This window comes from Vulpes vulpes, chromosome 9 (assembly GCF_048418805.1).
Source record: "Vulpes vulpes isolate BD-2025 chromosome 9, VulVul3, whole genome shotgun sequence".
Lineage (NCBI taxonomy): Eukaryota > Metazoa > Chordata > Mammalia > Carnivora > Canidae > Vulpes > Vulpes vulpes.
In genome coordinates, this window is record NC_132788.1 from 44,653,574 (window position 1) to 44,680,720 (window position 27,147).

Genomic DNA, 27,147 nt, shown 5'->3' on the forward strand with positions numbered 1-27,147 from the left:
TATCCCTGCTCTCACTCTCTAAAATAAATAAATAAATCTTTAATAGCCCAGAGAGCAAGGACTACAGTAATAAAAGGAAATCATGTACCCATTAGAGTTTCTAATCTAGGCTTCTTTCATCAGCTTGGAAGCCTGGCAGAATTTGCCTTACAAATTCAGGTCAACGGGGTCATCTGTTTTCCAACAAATATGAAAATAATCCCAGCTGTTCAAAACATCTGGTGAGCAAGCTAGGAGAACTATTTAAAGGACTCACCACGTTGCAAATGAACAACTAGGAGCCATCACTCAGTACATTTGAGGATGTCACCTGAAGACTTCTCTTTCCTTCAGCTGATTAAACACCACTGTGCAATGTCTCCTTCTCCAGTCCTCATACATTCTATGCAGAAAGGACCATGGAAAGGGGAAGAAAATAATCCTACAACTTTCTGCAAAAACAGAGTTAGACAAAGTCAGGCTAAAAAGTAATATCACAGAGCAGAATTGCTGTCTGATTATAGGGAGGGTGGATTCTGCTTGCTGCATATCTATCCTGACCACAACTACTATCCCAAGAATTTATACTACTTTACATTTTCATCATTGTATTTGTGTCCTATAATAGCACTAATTTCATAACAGTTTTATATTCTCAGAAGATTGAATTATCAGAACTTAATTAAACATGTTGTTATATTTTATCACCTAAGTTCCTTGAAGGATTTGATGGGTATTTTAGTTTTTTCATAAAGGTTATTGATAAAATATGTGGTTAAGAATCAGTTACCTATTTAAACAACTAAAAATCGAAATAATTTATCAAAAATTTAGTGTTCCTTCAGATTTTACAACATAATATAGAAGACATTAATTATATTTAAGCATTTATCTTCTCAAGACAATAAAAAGAGGGAAGGAATCTCCATAGAGGTCAGGCTCATCAGTGTAATTTTAAAAATCACAATTGAATGCACAACTATATATACATTTCAGGATTTTACTTGACATTAGAAAGACTTATTTTTGGAAACACTTCATTTTTTTTTTTTTTTTACACTTCATTTTTTAAATGACAATGGAGACTCTAGAGTAGAAGCATAACTCACTAAGGAGAGAAGCTTCCAGATGTCATGCTTATAAGACGCACTATTCTTTGTATATGCTAAAAATCCTATTTTTAAATGCTGAATGTAGGAATGAGTGCAATATATGTGTTACATGCTGATGCATTTAGCATGCTAGTGAAGTCAGTGTTTTAAATGCAGTCCACAGGAACCAAACTCCGTGGAACCCAAATGAATGGCAAACTCTATGATAGAATTCTGTTGACATTGGCATTTCTCAAATCTTTGTGAATACTCTTAGAATTGACCAAGCTATAAAGATCAGAAACATTTGAGAATAATACGCGGTAAACACCATGCAGTGATTCAGAAGGCATAGATTCTAGTCTTTTGTCACATATTTGATTGATTTTTTAAAAAACTTTTTATAGCCTTTGACCTGTTTGTTTTCAAATTAAAGGGGTGAGAGAAAGCCAAAAATAGATCTTTTCAGGACCTGTGTTGCTGCTATCCCTCGACTGCTTCCCGATGGGATGTCAAAACTTGAACTTATTGACTTGCTGGCGAGGTAAGTGAGAACTTTCGTGGGTGTATTTGATTAAATTGATCATAATCCTTTGACATGATTCCTGAAAGAAAGAAGAAAGAAAGAAAGAAAGAAAGAAAGAAAGAAAGAAAGAAAGAAAGAAAGAAAATTGAATGATTATTAAAAACTGACAGATATTTACTAAATGAGACATTATTGTCAGAACTACAGATAGGCAAGGAGGAATAAAAAATGTTTTTTGTTTTTGTTCCCAATGTTTTAGGGGCTTAAAATCCAATATAGAAGCAAATACATAAGCACATAAGGTAATTAACAATGTGAGGTCTGAAATTGTGCAGATTAATGGCACAAAAAGTGTGATACATGTGAGTTTAGTGGATAGGGGAATTAATTACTGGGGACTGAGGAAGTCAGCCAATCAGTGTCCTTGGAGAAGGTGGAAGTTGAAACAGGACTCGGGAAGGAAGAGTGACATGAGCAAAGTCACAGAGGTGGGGCCAGGAAATGAGGACGTAAGTCTGCCTGGAGAAGAGTTCATTTAGGGTCTGATTCCCATTCTGATACCCACAGACCTCCAGGGGGCCAAGAAGGTACATGATGGGGATCCTTAGCTAATTTTACTGCTTCGGAAAGCTGCCAAAAGTCATATTTATCACCTTCCCAACATTGTCCGTGAGAATGCACCGTTCAACTAGAACCTCAAGTTAATTTGCTTTGAGCAAAATGAGGTCATTTTAGTGAAATGTGTTTTTCTCGTGTTGATCTGAAGTTCTAGTTGACAGTTACATGTGTCTTTAATTAAAAATCAAAAGTGACATTACTTAAAAGCAATTTAGAATATGAAATCATTAGAAATATGGGGTGCATGAAGGAAGTGGAATGAGGAAGAACAAAATCATCCTTAATTATTTGAATTTTAAAAAAAGAAAGAAAAGGAAAGTTAGAAAGCCAATGATAAGACCTAGAAATAAGACCGGAGAGGTAGATTTTCAGCTAATCTATACTATTAGCTGAGACATTTGGACCGATGGAGTTTTAAGCGAGTGAGTAATGTGATAAAAAATATTTTAGGCTGGTTAATCTGATAATGGTGGAATAGAAGAGAGCCCAGAGAAGGATAATAAATATTAATGCTGACTGAAAACTATATTACGCATGACTTGTTTACCCATATTTGCTAGCCCTCAGAGAGGGCTATATCCATCAATATTCAAATGAAATAACCCAAGCCCTCGTCCCACATGACTGCAGACCACCAAGGCTGCCCCACAGCTTCAGAGTATCTCTGAGGAGCATCATGCTCCTGGTTATTGTGGTCATCATACCTTCTGCTCTGGATGGCCAGTTGAAAGTCCCATTGATCACTCCCTGAGATCAGTTAGTATCATTTGCAGCCTCCTGTCCTCCAACCATAAACACAGCTGTCCATTTCCTTCTGCCAGTCATCACTAGCACAGGCTAGTGCTGGATTGTGAGGTTGACCATGACTTTGAAAACCATGGTTTCAAACCCTGTTGCTCTCTGACCAAAACCATCCAGCCTTCTAGCTGGGTTTGGTCACTGCTACCTGGAACGTCTTCTTTCCTGTAATCAGCAACCTACATTCTGTGGATACTTCTTCTTTCTGCCATTCCATGTTTGGGATGTATTTTAAGAAGATGATAAAGTTTTTAAAAAATTGCAGCCTAGGCTTTTGCTGCAGCCTAACGACCAGAATGTGAGGGAAGAGAAAATTCACTGGAAGTGGGGAAGGAGCAGAAAAAAGGGAAATGTAAGCCTGAGTCACAATGGGGCTTCCAGCTCTGGGTGAGAAGATCTAAAGAGGAACAAGGGGTAGATTCCCAAAGAATAAGAAACATGGTGCTTTGGGAGTGGGGGAAGCTACAGGAGGCTAAGATACCATAATATTGAGTCTCCCAAGATGCTGGCTAAGACAGAGTAAGGAAATGTTGAGAGGCAGATGCCAGGTGTGAAGGGTACCCAGAAATGTAAGAATGAGCAGCCCGTTGATGTGCAGGGATAGCAGTGGAGGGGGTGGGTAAATAGGAGTCAAGTGTGCACAGGGGAGAGGTTGCTGAGTAAAGAAGCTAGATGTGGCCATCAGAAATTAAGAGACAGCAGACCTCTCCTCATGACCTGTGAGCCACTAGGTAACAAGAGAGAGAGAGAGTACCATCTGAGAGATTTGGAGGAAATGCCAAAAAATGAGAATGAAATGGAACTCTTTGGAAATCCTAAATTTTGCATCTCTGCCTTTGCCATTTTGCCAGCTATGTGATCTAGACAAATTATTTAATCAGACTTTTCTCCTTGATAAAATTGGAATAATACTGCCTATCTCATAAGACTATTGAGAAGGCTACATGTGCACTTTCATAGGTGTGCACTTTGGTTAATCCCAGGGAAAATATGTCAGCAGGGAAAAAAGCAGTTATCCATTAAACTGAAGTAGAAAGAAAGTTCCCTGATGTCAGTGAAATTCTAATTGGTGATGGTGATGTGCACTAGGCCTTTGAAATACTAAGTTTTTTAAATGTCATGTAGCATTCAGGTACAATCTCAGATGCTATTTCACTGTGACTCTGTGTATAAGACTCTTCCTCTGGAATTACTCTGATCACCAAATCCAGTGATGCCTGGATCTGTAGACCATGGTGCCAGGCATGCCAGAAGGGATTCTGTTAGACATGGTTGGAATGTCAATGCTATTTATGGTGCATCGTGTTTATTATTATGTACATTCTTACAGAGCTCAAAGCAATGGTTACTGTTTTTATGAGGGGAAAGAGTAAATAAACATTCTTCAGAGTTCAAGGCTTAAAAATCAAGAAGATGACTGTACTTATATGGGAAGCCAGTGAAGAGGCCTTTTCCATAAAACCCTCCAAAAAAAAGCTGGAGGCTGTTCTCAAGAGAAAGATAATGGAGTACTCGACCTACATACTGGGTCCTGTTGACCTCTCAGATCTCCTTGAGGTCAGAGAACAAAATGAAGAAATTCAACAGCAATAAATGTGGTTTTCAAATCTAAGTTACCTTATTCCCCCATAGTCCATTCACATATGGACTGAGTTGACTCCTGAGACAATATACAGTCTAGTCTAAGAGATATGAGACATTTTTGTTCAGATGTCTCTTGGTTCCATCCATGGTATATTGTCACTGGAGAAAACTTGCTTTTGTTTCCTTTTTTTTTTAGATTTTATTTGAAAGAGAGAAGAGACAGCGAGCTTGAGCAGGGGCAGAGGGAGAGGGAGAGGGAGAAGCAGACTCCCCGGTGATGTGGGGCTCAATCCCAAGACCCTGGCATCATGACCTAATCTGAAGGCAGATGCTTAACTGACTGAGCCACCCAGGTGCCCCACAGTTTTCTTTATAACTGGCAAAATAAGACCAACATTCATGCCAGGTCATGCCCCCCGGCCCCAGCTCAGTTCCTGAATAAGGAGTTTCAAGGATATATCCCACTTGACTGTCCCCAAGGCCCCTTCCTGACATTTCGGGTAATGGCTAAATATCACAGACACTCTAACTTCAGACTTCTGTTAGTATGTTTAGCAAGATAGTGTTATATGGAATGAACTGGCAAACTCCTCTGTCCAAGCTACTACATTTCTGATTTTATGTGTATTGCTCAGCCCACTTCTAATGGCCGAGGATGGGGAATCTTTCTACTCAGACTTCACGGAAGTTACACAGGTGATCCTGGTATCATGGCAAGATCCCTGGGGAGGATTTCCTTCCTGCTCTCACAGAGCCTACCCTTTCCCAGTTGTCTGGGTGCTCCTGAGATTCTCCACATAGGAGGGAGCTTACTCGTGTCCTTGGCCATAGGCATCATTTTTCTCTTACTGTCCTCCCAAATGTTTCCTGCTCTGTCTGTTGACTACAGGAAGGACCTTTCCCCTCAACAGTCTAGAGGCTCCTGTCCTCTGTCACTTCCCGCAGGGCTACATATGCTGTTCAGCGTCAGGCCTCCCCTTTGAACAATTTGTTGTAAGGTTGCGAGAATCAAATAATGTATATAAATCACTTCACATAGTGCCTAGGACACTGTAAGCTCTCAGCAAATGTTAGTTATTGTTTTCAAGCATCTTTACATTTGAATAACAGATTATGCCATGATGTACAATGCGTTTTCATGCACATTATGTTAAGAAAGCTGGGCACATATTTATTCCTATTTCCGAGAAGGTGATTTGAACTTCAGAAAAGCAAAATCAAAAAATAAAAAAATAAAAAATAAAAGTAAATAAAGTCAGTTGCTCAGATGTACAGAATTTTCCTGAAGCCAAATGGCAATGACAAATGTCATTGGTTTGAGGCAGATAAATACTTTATATGCAGTGTCTCCTTTTAATTTGTGGCAATTTATGAGCTAAGGCATACACAATTCCATGATCTTCTGGGGTATCTGAAAAATATCTGTTGTTTACCATTTACCATTCACTTTTCGGTATATATCTGTATAGTGGAAGGTGGCTGTTTACTTTGAGTAGCTAACTGAGAACTATAGTCTCAACTGCATATATTACCTCAATAAACCACTTAATTACCTTAATTTTAATTTATTTTATTTTAATCGAAATGCAGTTCAGAACACTGTACATAGATGGAAGTTCATTCTTTCATACCTGCATAGAAGACATTCCAACCACTTCTGGTGAACTATTCCAAAGGCTAGCCATCCACCTGTCAGTAGATCCCTCCTTTTGAAAACCATTGTCTCCTGGGCTTGATTTTAAAACTGTGTTTGCTGCCCTTGACGATGTTATAGGGCAGTGGGTTCCCATATCTTCCTAATACCCTTTGTTTATTCTGCCATAGTTAGAAGAGGCTGTTTCTCCTAATGGATCTTTTTCTTCTGGATGTAGTTTTTGAATTTGAAGTCACTCCCTTCTGATTTGTGTACCTGCCCACAGCAAAAATTACTCAAGAGTACTAAACTGATCCCATGTTAATCTGAAGCTCATCTTTATGAAAGTATTTTCCTCTAAAAGCCATTTGTCTAATCTGACCAACCAAGAAGGTGGCCTTGCTAAATTCTGGTTATTCCCCCTTTTAACACAAATCCTTACTTATTCAATAAGAATTTGTGGAAATAGCACATGCCCTTGTGATCACGCAACTCACCCCCTCTAGATCACTGAAAAGAGGGCCTCCAGAACCCTCTGCACTGGCATGTTACCATCATTTAATATTTATTGGGTACCTGTCCTTCCTGTCCTAAAGGTGGTTCATCATCTATAGAAACTTATTCTCTAAAACATTCAGGACCACAGATTGATATAAATATAATACATAGAAATAATGAACTTAAGATGAGAAGATGACTTCAAGTGTTTTTTTTTTATAAACTAGTGGTTTTTTGTTTTATTTTTTTAAATAAACTAGTGTTTTTTAAAACTGCAAAATGACTAAATGGTGCTTATAGGCCAATGTCTCCTCCCAAATGGGTGGACTTCAGTCCCTTTCCCCAGTTGCAACTCAGATTTTGTGTGTTATGTAGTAGAGTTATACTTAAAGGTTTGGGGGGAAAAATAGAGCTGCCAATTGAAACACAAAGAAAGCTTGTAAATTTCTGCCATAGACAGTCCTTCATTGGAAGCCCAGGGTAAAGATCTCTACATTTTCCTTTCACAACTGTGACCCCCGTAAGAACTCTAGACTTAGTGGCTAAAGTCTAACCTGAAAAAATCAGCTTAGATCTTCCTTCTCAGCATCTTTGTTGAACATCACTTGCTTTTGGAACAGAATATATATTTTCCCTGACTTGATATGTATCTGCTCATTAGAGAGCTTTTTGCCTGGTTTATATTGTCAAATGTGGACCAATTAGTGTGCTTTATGCTTTAGAGAAGAAGAAAGGTATTTGCTTTTCAAGTTTTAAAATCATGTTTATTCAAAAACAGAGGACTATACCAGACTTGTTTAATGCAGCAAACTGGCTTAAGAGTTAGAAGTCTTGGGCTGGAATCCTGCACTTTGAGCAAGTTCCTACACCAGTCTGGATCCCAGTGTTTTCTTCCCTTCGTTGAGGATAATACCTGCCCTGTTTGTGGGGGCCCCCAGTGACTCAGCCATTTTCTTCTCTGACATTGAATGCCTCCAGGCTGCTGAGTGCTGGAAATTCTATCTCTTCAGTACCTTTCAATTGTCTCCCTTTCTATTTCTCCTCTGCCTTGGGTCACCCCCCAACTCCATTTGTTGCCTAAGTCACTGCAGTGACCTCCTAGCTTGTCTCTGCCCCAAATCTGGTTGCTTCTCCAAGGCATCCTCCATATTCCTGCCTTTTTTTTTTTTTTCGGATGTGAATCTAATCATGTTATTTCCCTTACAACTTTCAAGATACTGTTCATTTTTTTCCCCACAGAAATAGTTATCAATTACTGAGTGCTACACACTCAGTGTGGTGCTACACATTGTATGCTGGTCAACTTCATGAACCTCACAAGTTTATGCAATGCAAGTACACTTATTGTCCTCATTTTCCAAATGAGGCTCTGAGACTTTAGAGCCATTGACTGACTAGCACGAGATCACATAGGTAAGTTAGTGACAGAGGCAAGACACTGATATGGGCATTCTGATTCCAGAGCACATACCCTTAACTACTTCCCCACTGTTTTGCCTCCAGGGTGGCCCACAGACACTTCCCCGAGCTGCCCCTGCTTCCTCTCCAGCACCATCTCACCCCTCATTTCTGCAAGCACCTCACCCAATAGACATGCCATACTGAACTCCATATCTGAAGGGTTGTGTGTCTGAATTTCAGGAGAGTCTCAAAAATATTTGTTTCTTAAATAAAATGAATCCAAATGAATAAAAGAATCTATAAAACATGACATTAACTGTGATGGCTCATACCAATGTCAAGATTTAATATTACTATAGTATTCTAGGTTATGATACCAATACCCTGGTATTCTTCAGTTGACTTGAGTTTTCTCCACCTTGACACTGTCTACATTTTGGTCTAGATAATTCTTTGTTGTAGGGAAGTTGTCCTGTGCATTTTAGGATGTTTAACCACATCAGTAGGTTCTACCTACTAGAGAGATGCCAGTAGCACTGTCTGAGTTGTGGCAATCAATAATGTCTCAAATATCCCTTGGTGGGACAAAACCAATTACAGACCATTGATCTAACCCTTAATTCACTGAACTTCTGGGTGAGTCCCTTAGTTTCTTTGCTTCTCAGTTTTCCTGTCCTTAAAAGTGATAGGGTGTGATACTAATTTATTCTGTAGTCAACATTGTATTAAAAAGTATTCAGATATAGCAGAATGTCAGGTAATATTTTAGATTCAATCCTGAAAGAGAAAAAAGGACATTAGTGAAAAACAGGTGAAATCTCAATAAAATCTATAGTTTACTTAATAGCATTGCACCCAGGTTAATTCCTTAGCTCTGATAAAGCCACCCTGGTTGTATAAGGTGTCAACATTAGGGAAGCTGAATGAAGACTAGACCAGAGGGTGATCCATTTTTGAGACCCAAATAAAAACAGAGAGCTGTATTTGTTCCATCACAGATCTAGAAGAAAAGTTAATAAAGGCTTTTATTGTCTTTTACTCATTTCACAGGCTCTCTATTCATATGGACGATGAGCTGCGACATATTGCACAAAATTCCCTTCAGGGTTTACTTGTTGACTTCTCAGACTGGAGGGAAGATGTACTGTTTGGTTTTACCAACTTCCTACTCCGGGAAGTCAATGATATGCATCATACGCTCCTTGATTCATCCCTGAAGTTACTGCTCCAGCTGCTCACCCAATGGAAACTGGTCATACAAACTCATGGAAAAGCCTATGAACAAGCCAACAAGATCAGAAATTCAGAGGTGATTCTCGCACTCTTCCCACCAATGTATATTCCCTAATATCATGTATGTATAAATAAGTTGCAGCTCGGAGAACCTTTGGAGTTCTTACTTCCAGCCGCCTAGGAACTTTCTCCCTGATGGTGGCCCTTAATTTTTCCATCTTGTATAAATTGTGACCAAGAAACTCAGGGTTGCTATGTCATCAGGTTAGATTTGTCATCATTCAAAAGGCCACTCAGGGAATAGAAATTGCTTTTTTCAGAGAGTTATGATTATAAATCCCTAAGAACAGGTGATTATAAACATGGATATAGAGCTGGGTATGGATATGCATATCGAACTGGATGTGGACATGCATATCTAAAAGTTAGTAACCCACCAGTTTTTTTGTTGTTTTCCTAGCCCATTGATTGCATTGTCCAATATCCACAGAACAGAAAATGCAGACTTAGGATTTTTTTTTATTCCTACCCACCTCAGTCCTAAATGCTAAAATTTGAAGAGCAGGTTATGGAGAAGTGTTGTCAGAGGAGGGCAGTGGTGACTTGACACTGGCAATGAGCAGATGGAGAAAGGGCCTGGCAGAGGAAGAGCACCAGTGAGAGTTTGAGGCACGTGGAGGCTCAGGGAAGTACAACAGCACTGAGGAGATAGCCAGGATCCCAGATTCTAGATCATGCCTCTTTCCTTGGATTGTACACATGCTAAAGGCTAATAGGTGGAAAAACAAGAGTTATGTGTGCTCCTCAAAGGAAAACTGAAATGGATGTGGAATCTGCCATGTTGTCCAACTTGCTTTTATTTTAGGCTCACTTGGTTGTGGCTTGGGAACTTTCAGAACCCATCTCATAAATGTACACACACCTAGGTTAAAATCGAACTCAAGAAACAAGGAAGCAAGTGTGATTAGAAAGGAAATGTTTGAAAATTCAATTGTATGGTATCCAAAAGTCCATAGGGAATCTGAGTCAAAACAAATTAGGCCACTTCGGCTAACTTTATGGTGTAATCTCAAGTAGTATATGGATGGAAGCAGTTTTGTTCTTACCAATATTAATAGCCTTTGAAAGTTATTTCTTATCAGAGGTAGCAGATGGTTGATGGTATTCCAGAGTAACAATTAATCTAACAAAAAAAGGGTTCTGTGGTATGTCATGAATAATTATGAATTTAGAGTTGTGTCTGGTTGTAAGCCATTGCAATTAATTTTAATATCATGAGGTCACCATGCTCAAAGATGCACATATGAGTAGTTTCTTCTTTCACTGTTATTTTTCTAAATATCAAATGTGCTCTTATTGCCCAACAGCTAATTACAAATGGCTCCAGCCACAGAATCCAGTCAGAACGAGGCCCCCACTGCAGTGTTCTTCATGCTGTGGAAGGCTTTGCTCTGGTTTTACTCTGCAGTTTCCAGGTGGCCACACGCAAACTGTCCGTTTTAATACTCAAGGAAATTCGAGCTTTATTTGTTGCCCTGGGTCAGCCCGAGGTATGGATTATCCTTCTGAATTTTCTAATTCACTTCTTTCTTTGAAGTTGAGATTAAAACATGTAAATAAGGCATTGCTATTTTTATATACTTTCATATCACACATGATGTCAAAAAATAACTTTTGATTCACCATGAGTTTTTGATTATGAAATAGCACTGTTGATCTTCAAAAGATAATTCATAAATTCTAAGAGCAATAGGAAAGACCATTCTTGATTCTCTAAGAGATGGTCCTTTGTTAAGAAGTGAAGAATTTTAAGATTAAGCTGTAGGTCATTTTCCTGAATAATGTTCAGCATATATCAAATTAAGAAGACATTATTACATTTCTATTAAAGAGTGAACTTGAGAAAATAATGACTTTCATTTAAATGATCTAGGTATCAAACAGTCTGGCTAACTGAAATTTGTTTAATTTCAATAATTTTAAAATGGCATCACAAGAAAATATGTCCCCTTGAGACAGGAGAAGTAAGCCAATTATTAGACATGATCGGCCAGCTAACCTCCATGCTTGGTCAAGTGCTGTCTGCCATGTTCAGATGTTAAGGCTCATCACCTGCCAGTACAGGTGGCTGAATCAAAGTGGCCTAAGCTGATGAAAGAAGGACTAGTTCTTTATGTCACATACTTCTTTAGAAAAATGCTACTTTCCATGTTCCTGTTTTAAATCACTGAACTTGGTTTTCTGATCCACAAAATGGTCATCGTCTTTATCAAATATTTTCTAATTCATCACAGTCCTTTTCTGTTCACTTTTCTTCAGGTAGCTTTGTAATATATTTTAGGACATCTGTAGTATCTGGTAAATGGATGTCTAAGACATGCTGTATTTTGACAAACTTCCATTAAGTCTCTATGATAGGAATGATAATAATTACTAAGATTGTGTTAAGAACATTTTTCCTATGTTGCTCTCTTCCACCAACCACAACTTTGTTTTTGTATAATTTTTTTATTGAGGTATCACTTACATACAACATTATATTAGTTTCAGGGTATGACATAATAAGTCTATAGTTGTTTACACTGTGAAATGATCCCCACCATAAGTCTAGCTAACACACCCATCACCATACAGAGTTATAGAACAATTTTCTTGTAATGAAAACTTCTAAGATCAGCTCTCTTAGCACCTTTAAAATATGCAGTATGGTATTATCACTGAAAGTCACCAAGCTGCATCCCTGTGGCTTATTTATTCTGTAGATGGAAATTTACTTCTTTTACCAAATAGCTATACACAACAGTATACCACAGAATACACAGGTACCAACTGTCAGTCTCCAGTGCATTTTATTTGAAACTAAAATTCAATCACAGTCAACAATTTATCACTTATTGTAGCAGACCAGTGACTTAAGTTAGTACCATTTTGTGATCTGGCAAGCCATATTCTTGTGGTGTTTCCATTCCTTAAAATTGATGACAACATGAACACTCCAATAGATGATGTATGGCACTGGTGTTTAAATCCTGCTATATGTGTGCAACTTTTTGAAATTCAAGTCCATGTTTTTTCAATACAACATGAAATTGGAGCTCTAACCATCTTCCACTGAAAATTGAAAGACTAAACTCAGAATCACAGGGTATTTTATCTATTGCCATTCACCATCTCGGCACTCACTTTTCTGTGAGAAAACCCTTATCACTATCTTGCAAGCTATTCTGCTTCATGTACTGAACAAGGGCAATTGGGTGGGTGGGAAGGATTCATTTCCCTATGGAGAGTAACTGCCCACCCTTTGTACAGGACGATGACAGGCCTATGATTGATGTCATGGATCAGCTAAGTTCTTCCATTCTTGAAAGTTTCATTCATGTAGCAGTTTCAGATTCGGTAAGTACACATTTGATCCTGATTCCCAGTTGTTCTTCAGTGTAAGCTCTGAACCTGTCTGAAAAAGAGACAAAAAAAAAACTATGTGGAAGAATTCTCGGGGGTTCACGTCTGATTCATAAACTGACACAACAGTGCTTGTGAAAACAAGACAAGCTTTTCATATACTAGCTTAGAAAACATTCAGATAAAGTTCAAACAAAATTTGAGCCTTAGGAATATAGATAATATTTTGCAAACTACAATTTCAAGAAGAATTGCTCAGGATTCTTTAAGAAAATTAATTATTTATCATGCCTGACATCATTATGTAACTTATACATGGTGCTTTACAGTTTACAGTGTGCTTTCACATTTATTTTTTTTTGACCCTCTTAAATACTGAAACTCAAAAATATTAAGGGGCAGGACCATAGTCACACAGACAAGTTTAGGGCCTGGGTTTGACCCTAGTTGGAGTCTGAACCTAGGACACCTTTATGTGCCATACAAATACATTCTCCCTTTTTAGAGAGCATCTTGGCAACTTTCAATTTCCTGAACAAACAGAAGAGAAATTAAAACTGATATTAATTATCTGATTTTCTAAAAAATCAGTATAGTGCAGTAAGGGGACCTGGGTTAATTTCAGCTTACTAGCTAAAAAGAGGCAGTGCATGTTCGCAGTACCCACATTGCTGTTGCCCTTTGTATATTCTTGTCAAATAACTATAAATGAATATCAACATATCTGACAAATAGCTATAAAAGAAGACAAAGCTTTTTTGTGGTCTTTCTCTGAGACTGAGCACAGATTCCTACCTTTAGTGGCCTTGTTCTTGCTTATGATCGTAGTAATGATGATCATTACTCAAACTGTTAAGCCAGGCAATGCAGACTTTCATAGTGATATTGCCTAGTCCTACTTCTTTTAGAATTTCAGTTTCCTTTCACATGGCATGGAAGTCTAGTTAAATTGTTTAGTATATAGATCTTAGTTGCCTGCAGGTTATATTCATGTGATTTTGGTCTGTTTATCAGAATCAAAATCTTGAGCCCAGGGTAACTAGATCAGCAATGCTGTACTTAAGAAGATACAAAGGAAAGGGAGAAGTGGAATGTGCCTGCTTTGTGCCAGGTGTTTCTACATTCCTCATCTCACACAATTCATCTAAAGATTAGGTGATATTAGCATTATAATTCCCAAGCCATAAATTAACATCTCCCAAACAGAAACTCTGGGATGGTCTGTGCTCTTCTCAGATCATGAGCTTTGGATGGAGGCTGTGTTGGAATCTCCTCTCTGGCTCTGAAGCTCCAGCTGTGCCCCCTTACACCCATTAACCATTTACTCACAGGAATCTGGAGACCCAACAGATAAAATGGATGGTTTTAACTGCCTGACTGTCATAAAAGCAATTGTCTCTCCTGGCACAACTGCTAGATTATTTGAAACTTGACCTTCCCTAAACTTTGATATTCTGGACTTAAAAGACAATGACACATACAAACTTATGGGAGATATAGATCAAAAAAGTTTTAGTATGTGTTTTTGTTTTGGCTTGATATCACAGGACAAGAACAAGTAGGTCTCTTACCTCAAAAATCATCAGTGAAATGCCCTTCATGAAAGGGATTGCATTTTGACATCTCCCTAAGTCAAAGGGAATGTATTCTAGTCCAGGTAAAAGTAAATATGATTATGGCTTTAAAAAGCGCAGGATGCTAATTACAGGAATAAAAACACATTTATGAATCTCAGAAGTTAATAGCTTTTAAGAATTTTAAATGGCAAATCCAGAGTCGGGTTTAATTTAACTAAGACCATATATTTTTTGACAACTATTTAAGGAGCAGCTTTGGTGTACTAATGCACAGTGCTATGTGTCATTAATGAAATATGATGCATGTCCTTAAACTCTGTACTTCAGCTGCTTGCAGTCTAGCATAGGAAACAACAGTGGCTACAAACCAACATCCTATGTGGTAGGTGTGGGAAAGGTGTTTCAGATTCAAAGCTTGGCCCATTGCAGAGGTGGTCGAAAAAAGCAGTATGGACAAAGGGGCATTTAGGCTGAGCCATGATGCGGATGTGTAATTTACAGTTCATCATCAATTCATTGCCTACTTCTTGCACCTGCAGGCAACATTACCACTGACCCACAGTGTGGATCTGCAGTGGTTGGTGGAGTGGAACGCAGTCCTGGTCAATAGCCATTACGACGTAAAGAGTCCTTCCCATGTCTGGATCTTCGCTCAGTCTGTCAAAGACCCCTGGGTCCTCTGCCTCTTCAGTTTCCTGCGGCAGGAGAACTTGCCCAAACACTGCCCCACAGCCCTCAGCTACGCCTGGCCATACGCCTTCACTCGGCTCCAGTCTATCATGCCCCTGGTAGACCCCAAGTAAGGGAAACTGTCTTCCTCTGTTTTGTTTTATCATTTGCCCTCTTACATTTTCATTTTATCTAAAAGATGGGCATATTATAATCCTCTCTAGTCTTTGTATTTCCTAATACAGAAATCTGAACATTGAGTGAAAACAGGTCAAAAGTTCTTATCTAGAGCTAGTTGTTTTGTTTTGTTTTTTTTTTGTTGTTTTTAATTAATAATCCTGGATGCCTGGGTGGCTCAGTGGTTGAGCATCTGCCTTCAGCTCAGGTTATGATCCCTGGATCCTGGGATCAAGTCCCACATCGGACTCCCCTCAGGGAGCCTGTTTCTCTCTCTGCCTGTGTCTCAGCCCATCTCTCTTTGTCTCTCAGAAATAAATAAAACCTTAAAAATAATTATAATAATAATACAGATGATTGAGTATAGAATGTCAGACCATTACTGGTGAAAATAGTCTTAAAATTATATTCAACTTCCCATGTAGTAGAGGCATTCCTGTCCAGACGGTTCTTAACAGCATAGGCAACCCTTGGCAGACAATTGTTCAACTCTATCTGAGCACTTCCTAGGATCTTAATTTAATACATGATGTTTAAAGTCCAGCACTTACTTCCACTCTTGTTTTCAACTCTGTATTTCTAGTAGCCCAATCAATGCCAAGAAAACCAGCACTGCCAGCAGCGGAGACAATTATGTTACATTATGGAGAAATTACCTTATTCTTTGTTTTGGAGTTGCAAAACCCAGCATTATGAGCCCGGGACACTTAAGAGCTTCCACTCCAGAAATAATGGCGACCACACCTGATGGTACAGTGAGCTACGATAACAAGGTGACGTGACATGCTTCAGAAGAATTATTCTGTAAGGTTTTTTTTTAGCTTGTTTGTCTAGAGTTCACAGTGCACATGGCACTGTGCCTGCCATCTGGAGTATATGGGATCAGATTTTCATCCTACACATTTCTAAATTCCATTGAGTGTTGATGTGCATAATTTATTATTCCTCCCTGACATGTGGAGAACTGAAGATAAAGAGAAGTTAAGAAACTTACTTGAGATGATAGAGGGACTTCTACTTATTAGCACCCTGAGGTTTGATTTCTGCTCTACATACCACATTTTGCTCACTCCTCACCAAGCATTTGCCTTTAAACCATGCTTTGATTAAATGATCTTGTTAAGAATGGTTTTGTAAAAAAAAAAAAAAAAAAAGAATGGTTTTGTAGACATAATTGTTTTTGTTTTTAAAGAAAACTGTTATAATAAAAATATTCTTTAGAATTTTTTGGTTCTGGGTAAAAAATTACATTCATTGTGCTGTTTTAAAATTTATGTCTGTCTGGTTTGTTTGTTTTTTTTTCTTTCTGAAATGATGGCAGTGCTTTGGGATGTGGTTTGGTACTTTGAAACTGTTATAATGGAATCATCATTTGATTAAAGGAAGCATCAGTTATCATGTTACCTCTTTTTCACTTTTAATCAACTTGTTTCAGGCCATAGGCACCCCATCGGTGGGAGTTCTGTTAAAGCAGTTGGTGCCTTTGATGAGACTAGAGGGCATTGAGATCACAGAGTCCTTAGTTTTAGGATTTGGAAGAACAAATTCCCTTGTTTTCAGGTACAGTAGTCTCAATGAGTTCTTCTAAATTCATTCTGCTGCTGCTTTCATAGTTCCTATTTTTAACTCGAGTTTGAGTTTGCATGTGGGCATGTGCCTGAGGAATTAATAGGTTTCATGCCATTTCCTTTGTGACTGCATTGTGTGTGACCTGCATGGAGCAAGCATTCCTCACAATTGCCTTGGCTTTTCCCCTTTGATTTTATGTCTCAGATTTTATCTCGTGTGCAAGCTTATTTTATTTTAGAGAAGTATCAATGAAGATAATTCAGCATCCATCGCTAGTTAGCCAAACTGTTCAGACACTTCACTGTCAAAACAATGAGGTCTGCTCATCAGCCATTTGTGCAACAGGCTCTCAAAGGCTAAGCATTGAGAGAACTCTTTCAAGAGTCTTCTGTTACACTGGCCAATCTTTTTAGAAGGTGCTTTATCTTCCCTCATAGAACCATCTTATCTCACTTTCTGTATTCCTTACTCATTTCACGCCTTTAATTAAATAACCATTCCATCTGAGGCAGTGTCAAAGCCTTTTGAAAGAGCCATCATAAAGTGTTACTTTGGACTGCCTCTGATGACTTCAGCTAAGCGATGAAAGCCTATAAGCTAAAGTAAAATCCTGACGTTTTTTATGTAGATAGAAAAGGGAAGGCTCCAAGTATCTGTGAGACACCCTAGTCAAAAAAGAAAGATTAATGAGACACTTTAGAGGCCATTGAAAAATAATCTGCCATTATTTATGTGTAGAATCAGATTTTATTTTTATAAAAAGTAATTGTGAGTTCTGATACTTGAGTCCCAGTTAACCAGTGTTTTACTACTTATTGCTTAACTAGTTAAGACAATGAATCATATAGATATACTACAGGAAGATAAGAAAAACAATTCCTGGAATTACCTAACATTCTTTCCCAAGGACATAAGCTCTTGTACATCTCATCCTCTCAATATTCCTAGGGGAGGGTAAGATTATTTTATTTTCTAGCCATGTGGGTCTGGAAAGCTTAAGGTCTCTGGGTATCAGTTCCTTTGCCTGTAAAATTGTTATAATAAATACAAATAAAGTGTATCTAATCAAAAAATAAAAACTGTTATAATTATAGAATCTCTCTTAAGAGAGATTTCCTGAGAGGATTAAATGTAAAAATAGATGTAGCAAATATTCAGTAAATGGTTGTTATTGGAGGAGATCATTAATATTATTTCCATTCCTTTAATGAAGAAACTCTAGTATCTGTGTTAGAGAAATCTGAAATGGAATGCAAGTTTTCTGTCTCAGCACAGCATACCATGAAATTTACCTTCCTAACTTTGTATTTCCCTGGAAGGATGATGTCTAATAGTACAAAGCATCCTGTCAGAATATTGCAAGGTGTTCAGGCATAAAGTAGGCTGTAGACAGAATATCTAGCAGCAGGCTAGAGCTCATAATTTTGTCTTCTTGACATAGAAGTTCCTAAAATATTTCCAAAAGAAGGCATATAACTAAATTAGCAGATATAAAGCTGAGAACTAGAGATAATGGGGACAGGTGAAAGATAGATAAATGGATGGATGGATGGATGGACTGATGATCAAACTTTTGTTTTTACTTCACTAGAGAAAAGATTTTGATGAAAACCTTATTATTGTAATACTTGCTATAATTTGCATTTATCACATAGTTTAAATAATGGTTTTATCTTTGAACCTCCAAAAAGACTTCACTGTAAAATCAACTATTAGTTCACGGAGCACAGATCCCAAAAGTAATGCCATGGCAATTGCATGGTCTCTTTTGCTCTAATTAGACTGAAAATGTCATCCGTGAGGGGCTCCATTTTGTTTATCTCCATCCCCACTGCCTGTAGTAAAGTGTTTTGATTTTAATAATCACTTGCAAAATATTGTTTAACTGTTTAGAGAGGGTTTTTTGCCGTAGAGGTCTCCAGAACAGGAAATTAAAATCAAGTCAACAAATATGTATTGAACCAAAATTATATACGTAACACTGGGATGAGAACCAATAATACAAAGCATAGGCCAATACCTAGTTCCATCTCACCATGTGACTGAGACATAGAAAGGCCAGGGCAGATTTTGAAGTCAAAAGCAAAGGGAGAAAAGCACATGATTTAGGATTGAATGGATGTATTTGGTAACAAATCGGTGTCAGTAATAAGGAATTTTAAATGCTGACCTTTTTCCTCCATAGAGAATTGGTAGAAGAACTTCATCCATTAATGAAAGAAGCTCTGGAACGAAGACCAGAGGTAAGATCTTTAATTAATACTTAATGCCTCAGTTTATTTGGACAATGGTATAAATTTAGATTACACTTAATGGTTTCCCCTAAAAAAAATATACAAGCAGCCAACATGCTTTTAACAGTGAATCTTAATATTTTAACTTTTGTTATTTTTATTATTGTTCAGCATTTATTTAGAGTAATATGGTTCCTTTTTAAAAGATTTTGTTCCAAACTCATGAAGGCAAAACAACCTCAATAGTCATATGTATATAAAAATACTACATTCTTTTGCAGGAGGTTTGAGTTGATTGAATTTTGGTTTTTAGCTTATTTGCTTATTTTTTACAAGGAGTTGGATGGTCACGAATAGTATTTGTTTCATCTAGCATAGGAAGAATTTTCCTCAACATTATCTTCCCTGAAGTGAACTCTGAAAAGGACAAACTTATGATGTAGCAGGATACAAAAATAAAGAATAAGATGGAAAAAGAAGCTTTCCATATAGCAGATAAGCTGCAAGAAGTAGCAGAATTTTAGCAGTGTGACTTGCAAGACCAGAACTGGTGGTATTCTTCATGTCCACTATCCCTTTCTGCTGTTTCAGGGACTTTGTCTTTCAGTAGATGCCAGGAGCACCTAGGAAATGAGGCCGTTTAGTTAGTTCTCCATATTGCCACCTTGTAAATATTTACTGACCTACTTAGGATCTGTTTCCTTTATAGCCTGTAATAGCAAACGTTTTCTCTAAGGATTTGGAAGAAGGAAAGATGGCTTTGTCTTTTACATATAGGGAATTGAAAATAGCTAGATGATGCTTTTCTTTCATACAGTTTCCCAAAGCAAAGTTAATATTGTTTTGCCCACATGCATAAGTGGTGTTACCTCTTTCCACACAGAATAAAAAACGCCGAGAACGGCGGGACTTGTTAAGGCTACAACTACTTCGAATTTTTGAGCTTTTGGCTGATGCAGGTGTCATAAGTGACAGGTAGGATGAAAATTCTAATGAGTTCATCTCTCCTCACCAAATTGTCCCTTTTGTCTCTCTTTCTCCCTGTATTTCTTTCTTCCTTGCTTGCTTTCTTACTTTCACATCTTTTTCAATATGTTACCTTTAACTTTACTCAGGAAAGTCAAAAAAGGCTTCTTCTTGCTGTTTTTTTTTATATTCTATTTATACTGCCCATGGGTCAAGAACAAAGTTAGCACATGAATTCTGACAATGAATCTTATTTTCCATGAAGCATGTACTCCTTTGACATGAAGACTAATCATCTAAAAGCTTAATCTCTTTCTTTTTTCTTTTTTTTTTTTTTATTCCAGCACAAATGGAGCCTTAGAACGGGATACTTTAGCTCTTGGAGCTTTGTTCTTAGAATATGTGGACCTGACCCGCATGCTTCTAGAAGCTGAAAATGACAAAGAAGTAGAAATTCTTAAAGATATCCGGGCACATTTTAGTGCAATGGTCGCCAACTTGATTCAGTGCGTTCCAGGTACAGTGATGCGTCATTTCAAAGTAACTTCCTTGCTTGAAAAACCGTTTGTGTTCCTCATTGCTGTGCTTTCCTCCTTCATCCTGCTGGCCTCCATTCAGGATGGGGTCTGGGATGGGGTTGTTCATTTATTTTGAAATACTTGGGGATAGACATGAGAACAGATTGTGGTTATTCAGTGCAGAGTTGGAAAGGGAACAATAGGAATTAAATTTGACTTTGTGCTTATTCCATTATTTTTTTTAAGACTTTGAGAGAGAGATAGTGAAAGAAAGAGAACATGAGCAGGGAGGCAGAGGAGAAACAGGCTCCCTGCTGAGCAGGGTGTCTGATATTGGGCTGGATCCCAGGACCCTGAGATCATGACCTGAGCTGACACTCATGACACTTAACTAACTGGGCCACCCAGGTGCCCCGATCCCATTATTTCTATTCTTTGTTTGGGTTCCCATCTGAAAATAAATCTATGCAATTTCTGTAGGAAGGAAGTAATTCAGGGGGAGCATTCACAGAGGCTTCATTTCTTCCTTCTCATTGTGCTCATCTGTGAACATGTGATCCAACCCCTCAGTAGTCCTCCTTTTGACTATCCAAAGCAACACATTCTATAGAATTATATTCAGCTCAGTAAATTATATTCTTGAGAGTTGGGTTTTTTTCATAGTGCAAATGGGTATGAAACCCTTTCATCTAATAAAAGCATAAAGAATAAAAATAGCTGACCAGTTTGGTGTAAAAATTAATTACTGTAATTAAAAGTGTTGACACAATTACAAAAGGCTACAATGCAACTGGTTCTACTTTTTCATTATTTCTGTGTTGCAAAACCTTCTTCTTTCCAATCCTCCTCCTCTTGGATGACCCTAAGTTAGGATTTGAGTTGACTTCTTCAGTTAAAGTATGTTTGCTTAGAATAGAAGTCTATACATTATATTTCACAGTACTTCTAAAGACGGATAGCAGCAGTTGAGAGAACATTTGCTATGTGAGCAGCAGTTGCGTGGGAGGTGTTGCAGTTTTCCTAGACACTGATTAGAAAGCAGTATCTGTGAATCCACTTTTTCTCTCTGCTTCCCACTCTGGACAAGGTGCCATTGATTGCAGCATGAGGAGAGGACTATACACTTAAAGAGAAAATTAGGCTTGGCTTCTTAAATACTTGTTTCATTACCTAAAGAAAACTTGAATTAGGAAATAAAATTACTCCTTTCTTCAAAATGTATGAATCACATATAATAGTGACATAAACTGTATTCACTATACTTTTCAGTCTAGTAGACTTTTAACTCTGTGTTTTTCTCTCTAGTTCACCACCGAAGATTTCTGTTTCCCCAGCAGAGCCTGAGGCATCATCTTTTCATCTTATTTAGCCAGTGGGCAGGCCCTTTCAGCATTATGTTTACTCCTCTGGATCGCTACAGTGATAGAAATCATCAGATTACAAGATACCAGTATTGTGCATTAAAGGTAGGGCATCTTTGTCTCAGGGAATGACTTTTCTCAGACCAAATGAGAGACCAATGGTCTCTCCTTAAATTAACAACATTTCCTTAAGCTGACAACCTTGCCTTAAATAAAGTCAAAATAACTAATATGATATGATAAAATATACCTGCATATGCAACAAACACACTCACCTATAAATACATAAGCTGATTTTTTAAATTCTAAAACATACACACAACAACATAGATAGATGGCTGTGTATAAATATGTAAATATTCCAGTTGGGCTCTCTGTTTCAAAATACAAAACTTTTCCAAGCTCTTACTTTTATTGAGTGCATGAGAACCACACAATTCTACTTATTTACCCTGTAAGTAACTGCCTTGTCAGTTAACTTACAACCTGAAAGATATGTATGTTACCTCAAGTGCAGAGCCTAGCAAGAGCCACATTCTCTTTTTAGGCTCCTATTTTAGAAGACTCCCAAAAATAAATTTCCACACTACTAGGACTGTTCAAATTTTTCACAAGCATGATTCCTTATAGCCTCATTACCTTGAAAAAACTGTGTATCAGCTCTGTCATATATACTGGAAGTTTGCTGACTCTCTAGATGACTTTGCCTCAATGGAGCTGATTTAAACCATGGCCCTCATAGTCATTTTAACCTACTAATTACAAAATTAATCAAGATCACCCCTTCTCTTACATTCCCTTCCTCTCTTCCTCCAAGTAATAAAAGTCTATATTCTTAATTTTTTTCTTTGACTAAGAATCATAATTATCTATTTCCATATTTTCCGTGGTTTGTCAATTTAGTACATTAGTCAAATATTTATCGTCAAAGCAAAATTTGAAAAGCTATATTTACCTGACAAGCAGAACTTATTCACTTGAATTCACTGAAGGTAAATTTTAAGTCCTGTGAAATGGTAATTTTGTTGTATCTTACTCTTTCATCACAAAGATTTGTTATAATCATAAAATTTTATGTCCATGGAGTTAAATTTTTATGGTTTTTAATTCTTCTTTAAAAATCCAGAATTGAGAATCGTCCTTCTTCTTGAATCTAACAAGGAATAATTTAAAATCTTGTGAAAAAACTGCTTTAGTAGATCCTCATCATTTATAAATCTGGTACTTGTGTTTCAGGAAGTCAGTTGCATGTTATTAGATCATTACAGGTTTCATTCCTATGTTTGGTTGTTTTGTTATCAGGCAATGTCAGCAGTATTGTGCTGTGGCCCCGTGTTTGACAACGTGGGCCTTTCTCCAGATGGCTACCTGTATAAGTGGCTTGACAACATTCTGGCTTGTCAAGATTTACGAGTAAGTACTAACCAAAAATACGTTGTTTTTAATTTTTTTTTTATTTATTTATGATAGTCACACAGAGAGAATGAGAGAGGCAGAGACACAGGCAGAGGGAGAAGCAGGCTCCACGCACCGGGAGCCTGACGTGGGATTCGATCCCAGGTCTCCAGAATCGCACCCTGGGCCAAAGGCAGGCGCTAAACCACTGCGCCACCCAGGGATCCCAAATACATTGTTTTTAAATGTCTAGGGTGTTCTGCCTTGATCAGGTTACGAAGGTGCACAAGCATTGTTCACAACATAATCTTCACACATCAACCACAGAAGTATAGGTTTTGTGTTGCCCATCTTACACTGGTGCATCAAGATAAAAAACACAACCTATTCACAAAGTTGACCACTAACCAGCCTGAAAGCAAGTCTCCACAAAGGTCATAGGATTGAAATGATATAGACTATTTTCTCTAATCACAAGGACAATAAGCTAATAATCAATAATAAGATAATTAAGAAATGCTCTTCTAGATAACTAGTGAGTCAAAGAACAAGTAGCAATAGAAACTGAAAATTATTTTCACCTAAAGAATAACAAAAATACTATATTCTAACCTGGTAGGCTGTAAATAAAGTCTTAGAATGAAATGTATAGCCTTAAGTATATATACTAGAAAAAAAAAGGTTGATTTTTTTTTTTGGTATTCACATAATTCACATAATTCACATTAATTCAATAAACACTAAGACTTCTTTAGGTCTTCCATTTTAGGACTATTGTAGAAAGCCAGTTTTGAGATTTCTAGGCAATGAAAATTTAACACATGAAAGGTACTTGCCATTACTGATCATATTTCTAAAAAATGGTATTAAATTCAGGTTAGAAGTGGAGATTGTTCTGTAACTGCCCACATATATGAAGGATTCAATTGAAGCAAATGGGAGAGGATATGAATAGGATTAGACTTGAAAATAAATTTTTATACAAATTGTAGTGATAATTATGAGGAAATACCGGGGAAAAAAAGGTTGATAATTAATGACCTAAGTGTCCATCTCAAGAAGCTATAAAAAGAATAGCATATCAAACTGAAAAAAAAATAATGAAGGGAATTATGGAGATGAAAGAGAAAAAATTAATAAATATGATCATTTAAGCCAAAAGTTAAATTTGTTAAGACTAATTAAATTAAGTCATGGCAAGTCTGATCAAGAAAGAGAGAAGACACATGTCACCAACATCAGAAATATAAAGGGGACATCCCTACAAATGGTAGATATTAAAAATAAAAGAGAACATATGAACATGTTAGTGTCAATAAACCTGAAAATTTATATAAATGGACAGATTCCTAAAAAAACACAGCCCAAGAAGAAAAGAAAATCTGAATAGTCATCTAAGTGATAAAGAAATTTTATCTGTAATTAAATATTCCCACAAGGAAGACTTTAGGACCAGACGTCTTTACTGATGAATTTAACATTTAAGGAACAAATTGCATCAATTTTATTATTATTAAAAAGATGAACAATGTCAGTGAGGAAATAGAGCAATAGGAATTCTCACACAAAGCTACAGAGGGTAGAAATCAGAATAATTACCTTGGAAAACTGATTGCATCATACTCAGATATATATTTCATAAAACATATGTCCAGTATGTACAACATCAGACACATACAAAATTGTTCACAGCAGTGTTACGAAGTCAAAAGCTGGGAACAACCCAGATGTTCATCAGTATAGAATGAATACATTGTGAAATAATCATTTATCAGAATGCAACAGAGAAACTGAATGAACATAGAAGACTGTCAAACATGAGTTGTATGAAAGATAACAGACACAAAATTATATGCTATATGATGCCATTGCATAGAGTTTTAAAACAGCCCAAACTAACCAATGGTGGTGGAAGTCAGGATAATGGTTCCTTTTGAAAAGGAGAGAGAGACAAGTGATAGGACAGTACGTAAGGCTGGCTTCAGTGGTACTGGTAATCTGGTGTTCACACTGGTGTGTTCGGTTATAGTAACTCATCACTTGTGAATTGTATACTATGTATCTTACACTTCAATATAAAGTTTCTAAAGCTAAATAAAAACTTGCTGATTTTCTTTCAAGTCAGAACTAACTTTTTAATGAAATGTTATTTTTAAGTCCTTTGTAATAGTATCATTAGCTTTTATCTGCTGCTAATTACTTAAGCCTGTGGGGAACTAGGCTGATGATGTTTGACCATCCAACTAGAATATTGCTTCTATCTTAGCCCATACCCTGTAGCAAAAATTAATTAATTAATTAAGAAAAAAAAGAGCCAGAATCTTTCCTTCTCCACCTGGTTGCACCTGGCAAAAGAAGGAAAGAGGAGACAGGAAGATGTTAAATCCCTGAAGGGAATATGGCCTCCAAGCACTAGGCTTCTCCTGGACAAATGTGACCATGCAGTATTTGACAGTAGCTTCAGGAAATGTCAGTAAAGGATCCTATTAATTCTATCTAGTATGATGATCATTTCATATGAGAGTCTCTTTTCAAGAAGGATTTATTGATACTACATTTCTTTTTAAAACATTGCCAGCTAAGCTTAGTAATCAAGTTGCATAAACATATTCTGATTTTTTTTCCTCAAAGACTTGCATACATAAAGACCATCCTTGTGTATATTTAATTTTTAACAAAATACACATATTGTTCAAAAATATTTTAAATGCAATAAGAAAACACTGCCAACAAAGCCTTTGTTACCTTTTCAGAATTAAAAATCAAGAATAAGCGAACTGTATATGACAGATTTACACAGAGTCCAATTTAGTTTAGGCATACATTTCAATTTTCAGTTGCAACTTTGCATTCTCTTTAAGAAAGACTACATGGAATAAAAATTAAGATGAAGGGACACCTGGCTGACTCAGTCAGTAGAGCATGTAACTTGATCTTGGGGTTTATGAGTTGGAGCCCCACCCTGGGTGTAGAGATTACTTAAAAATAAAATCTTTAAAAAATTAAAACTTTCATTTTACCCAGTTTATATTGGCCAAGCATGATTTTGTATCTTTCCCTGGAATAACCTTTCATTAAACATGAATAATTGCTTTTCTCCATGTGTTCAGGTTCATCAGCTTGGCTGTGAAGTTGTCGTCTTGCTATTGGAACTTAATCCAGACCAAATTAATCTTTTTAATTGGGCGATTGACCGATGTTACACAGGTTCCTACCAGCTCGCATCTGGCTGCTTCAAAGCCATAGCAACTGTGTGTGGAAGCAGGTATGAATTCTTGCTAAGTGAAAGATACTAGTCAGTGGCAAGTACAATGAAGGTTGTTCTTCACGATGTGAATATGAGGGCTGACTTTTTGCAATTACCTGAGCAGAGCAAATTCTAAGGAAATACAAAATGGCCAATATTTCTCCAGCAGATAGACCACTCCCTGTAAGTCTGCAGCTACAATGATTTTTCTCATTCTCTGGAAGACTGATTTGTAGTTACAGCATCCATCTTTTTATTTGCCTGGAAATTCACAGGGAAAAAGGAGAACAAGATTTGAAAATGATAAAGAAGGTACATTAAAGGACTTAAAGGAATTTCTAGAAATGTTTGTGACAGGTGCAAACTGTAAATCCTTTAGCCATCCTGAGAACAAACTAAACCCAGGAAGTGGTCTAAGAATGTTCCACCTATCTATTAAAAAAGAGAGAGAGAGAGTAAAAGAGGGCGTCTGGGTGGCCCTGTCAGTTAAGCATCTGACTCTTGATTTCAGCTCAGGTCTAGAACTCAGGGTTGTGAGTTCAAGCCTTGTGTTGGGCTTTACCTCTAGGCATGAAGCCTACTTAAAAAATGAATGAATGAATGAATGAGTGAATGAATGAATATTATATCTCTCTTGCCCAAAACTTTAGAAAGGAAAAAAAGGAAAGAAA

At 37.2% G+C, this 27,147-nt stretch overlaps 2 protein-coding genes across 14 annotated transcripts in view; one reads left to right on the plus strand and one right to left on the minus strand.

Moving 5' to 3' along the window:
• FRY (FRY microtubule binding protein) overlaps positions 1 to 27,147 on the plus strand; it is a 428,782-nt gene that overhangs the window by 297,284 nt on the left and 104,351 nt on the right. For all 9 annotated transcript variants that reach the window (XM_072719962.1, XM_025996751.2, XM_025996753.2 and 6 more), the window contains 13 exons: positions 1,507 to 1,614; positions 9,179 to 9,437; positions 10,729 to 10,911; positions 12,671 to 12,757; positions 14,880 to 15,139; positions 15,770 to 15,959; positions 16,622 to 16,746; positions 18,941 to 18,998; positions 19,873 to 19,964; positions 20,300 to 20,472; positions 21,779 to 21,939; positions 23,137 to 23,247; positions 26,340 to 26,494. In XM_072719962.1, coding sequence (XP_072576063.1) covers positions 1,507 to 1,614; positions 9,179 to 9,437; positions 10,729 to 10,911; positions 12,671 to 12,757; positions 14,880 to 15,139; positions 15,770 to 15,959; positions 16,622 to 16,746; positions 18,941 to 18,998; positions 19,873 to 19,964; positions 20,300 to 20,472; positions 21,779 to 21,939; positions 23,137 to 23,247; positions 26,340 to 26,494 — 1,962 coding nt within the window. The remainder of the gene's footprint in view (positions 1 to 1,506; positions 1,615 to 9,178; positions 9,438 to 10,728; positions 10,912 to 12,670; positions 12,758 to 14,879; positions 15,140 to 15,769; positions 15,960 to 16,621; positions 16,747 to 18,940; positions 18,999 to 19,872; positions 19,965 to 20,299; positions 20,473 to 21,778; positions 21,940 to 23,136; positions 23,248 to 26,339; positions 26,495 to 27,147) is intronic.
• ZAR1L (zygote arrest 1 like) overlaps positions 11,850 to 27,147 on the minus strand; it is a 156,063-nt gene continuing 140,765 nt past the window's right edge. For 2 of the 5 annotated variants that reach the window (XR_011994246.1, XR_011994249.1), the window contains one exon: positions 11,850 to 12,815. The gene's annotated coding sequence lies outside the window, so the exon portion shown is untranslated. Of the gene's footprint in view, positions 12,816 to 22,789; positions 22,988 to 24,702; positions 26,738 to 27,147 lie in introns of those variants that run through there. The other 3 variants (XR_011994248.1, XR_011994250.1, XR_011994247.1) reach the window with 3 other exon arrangements.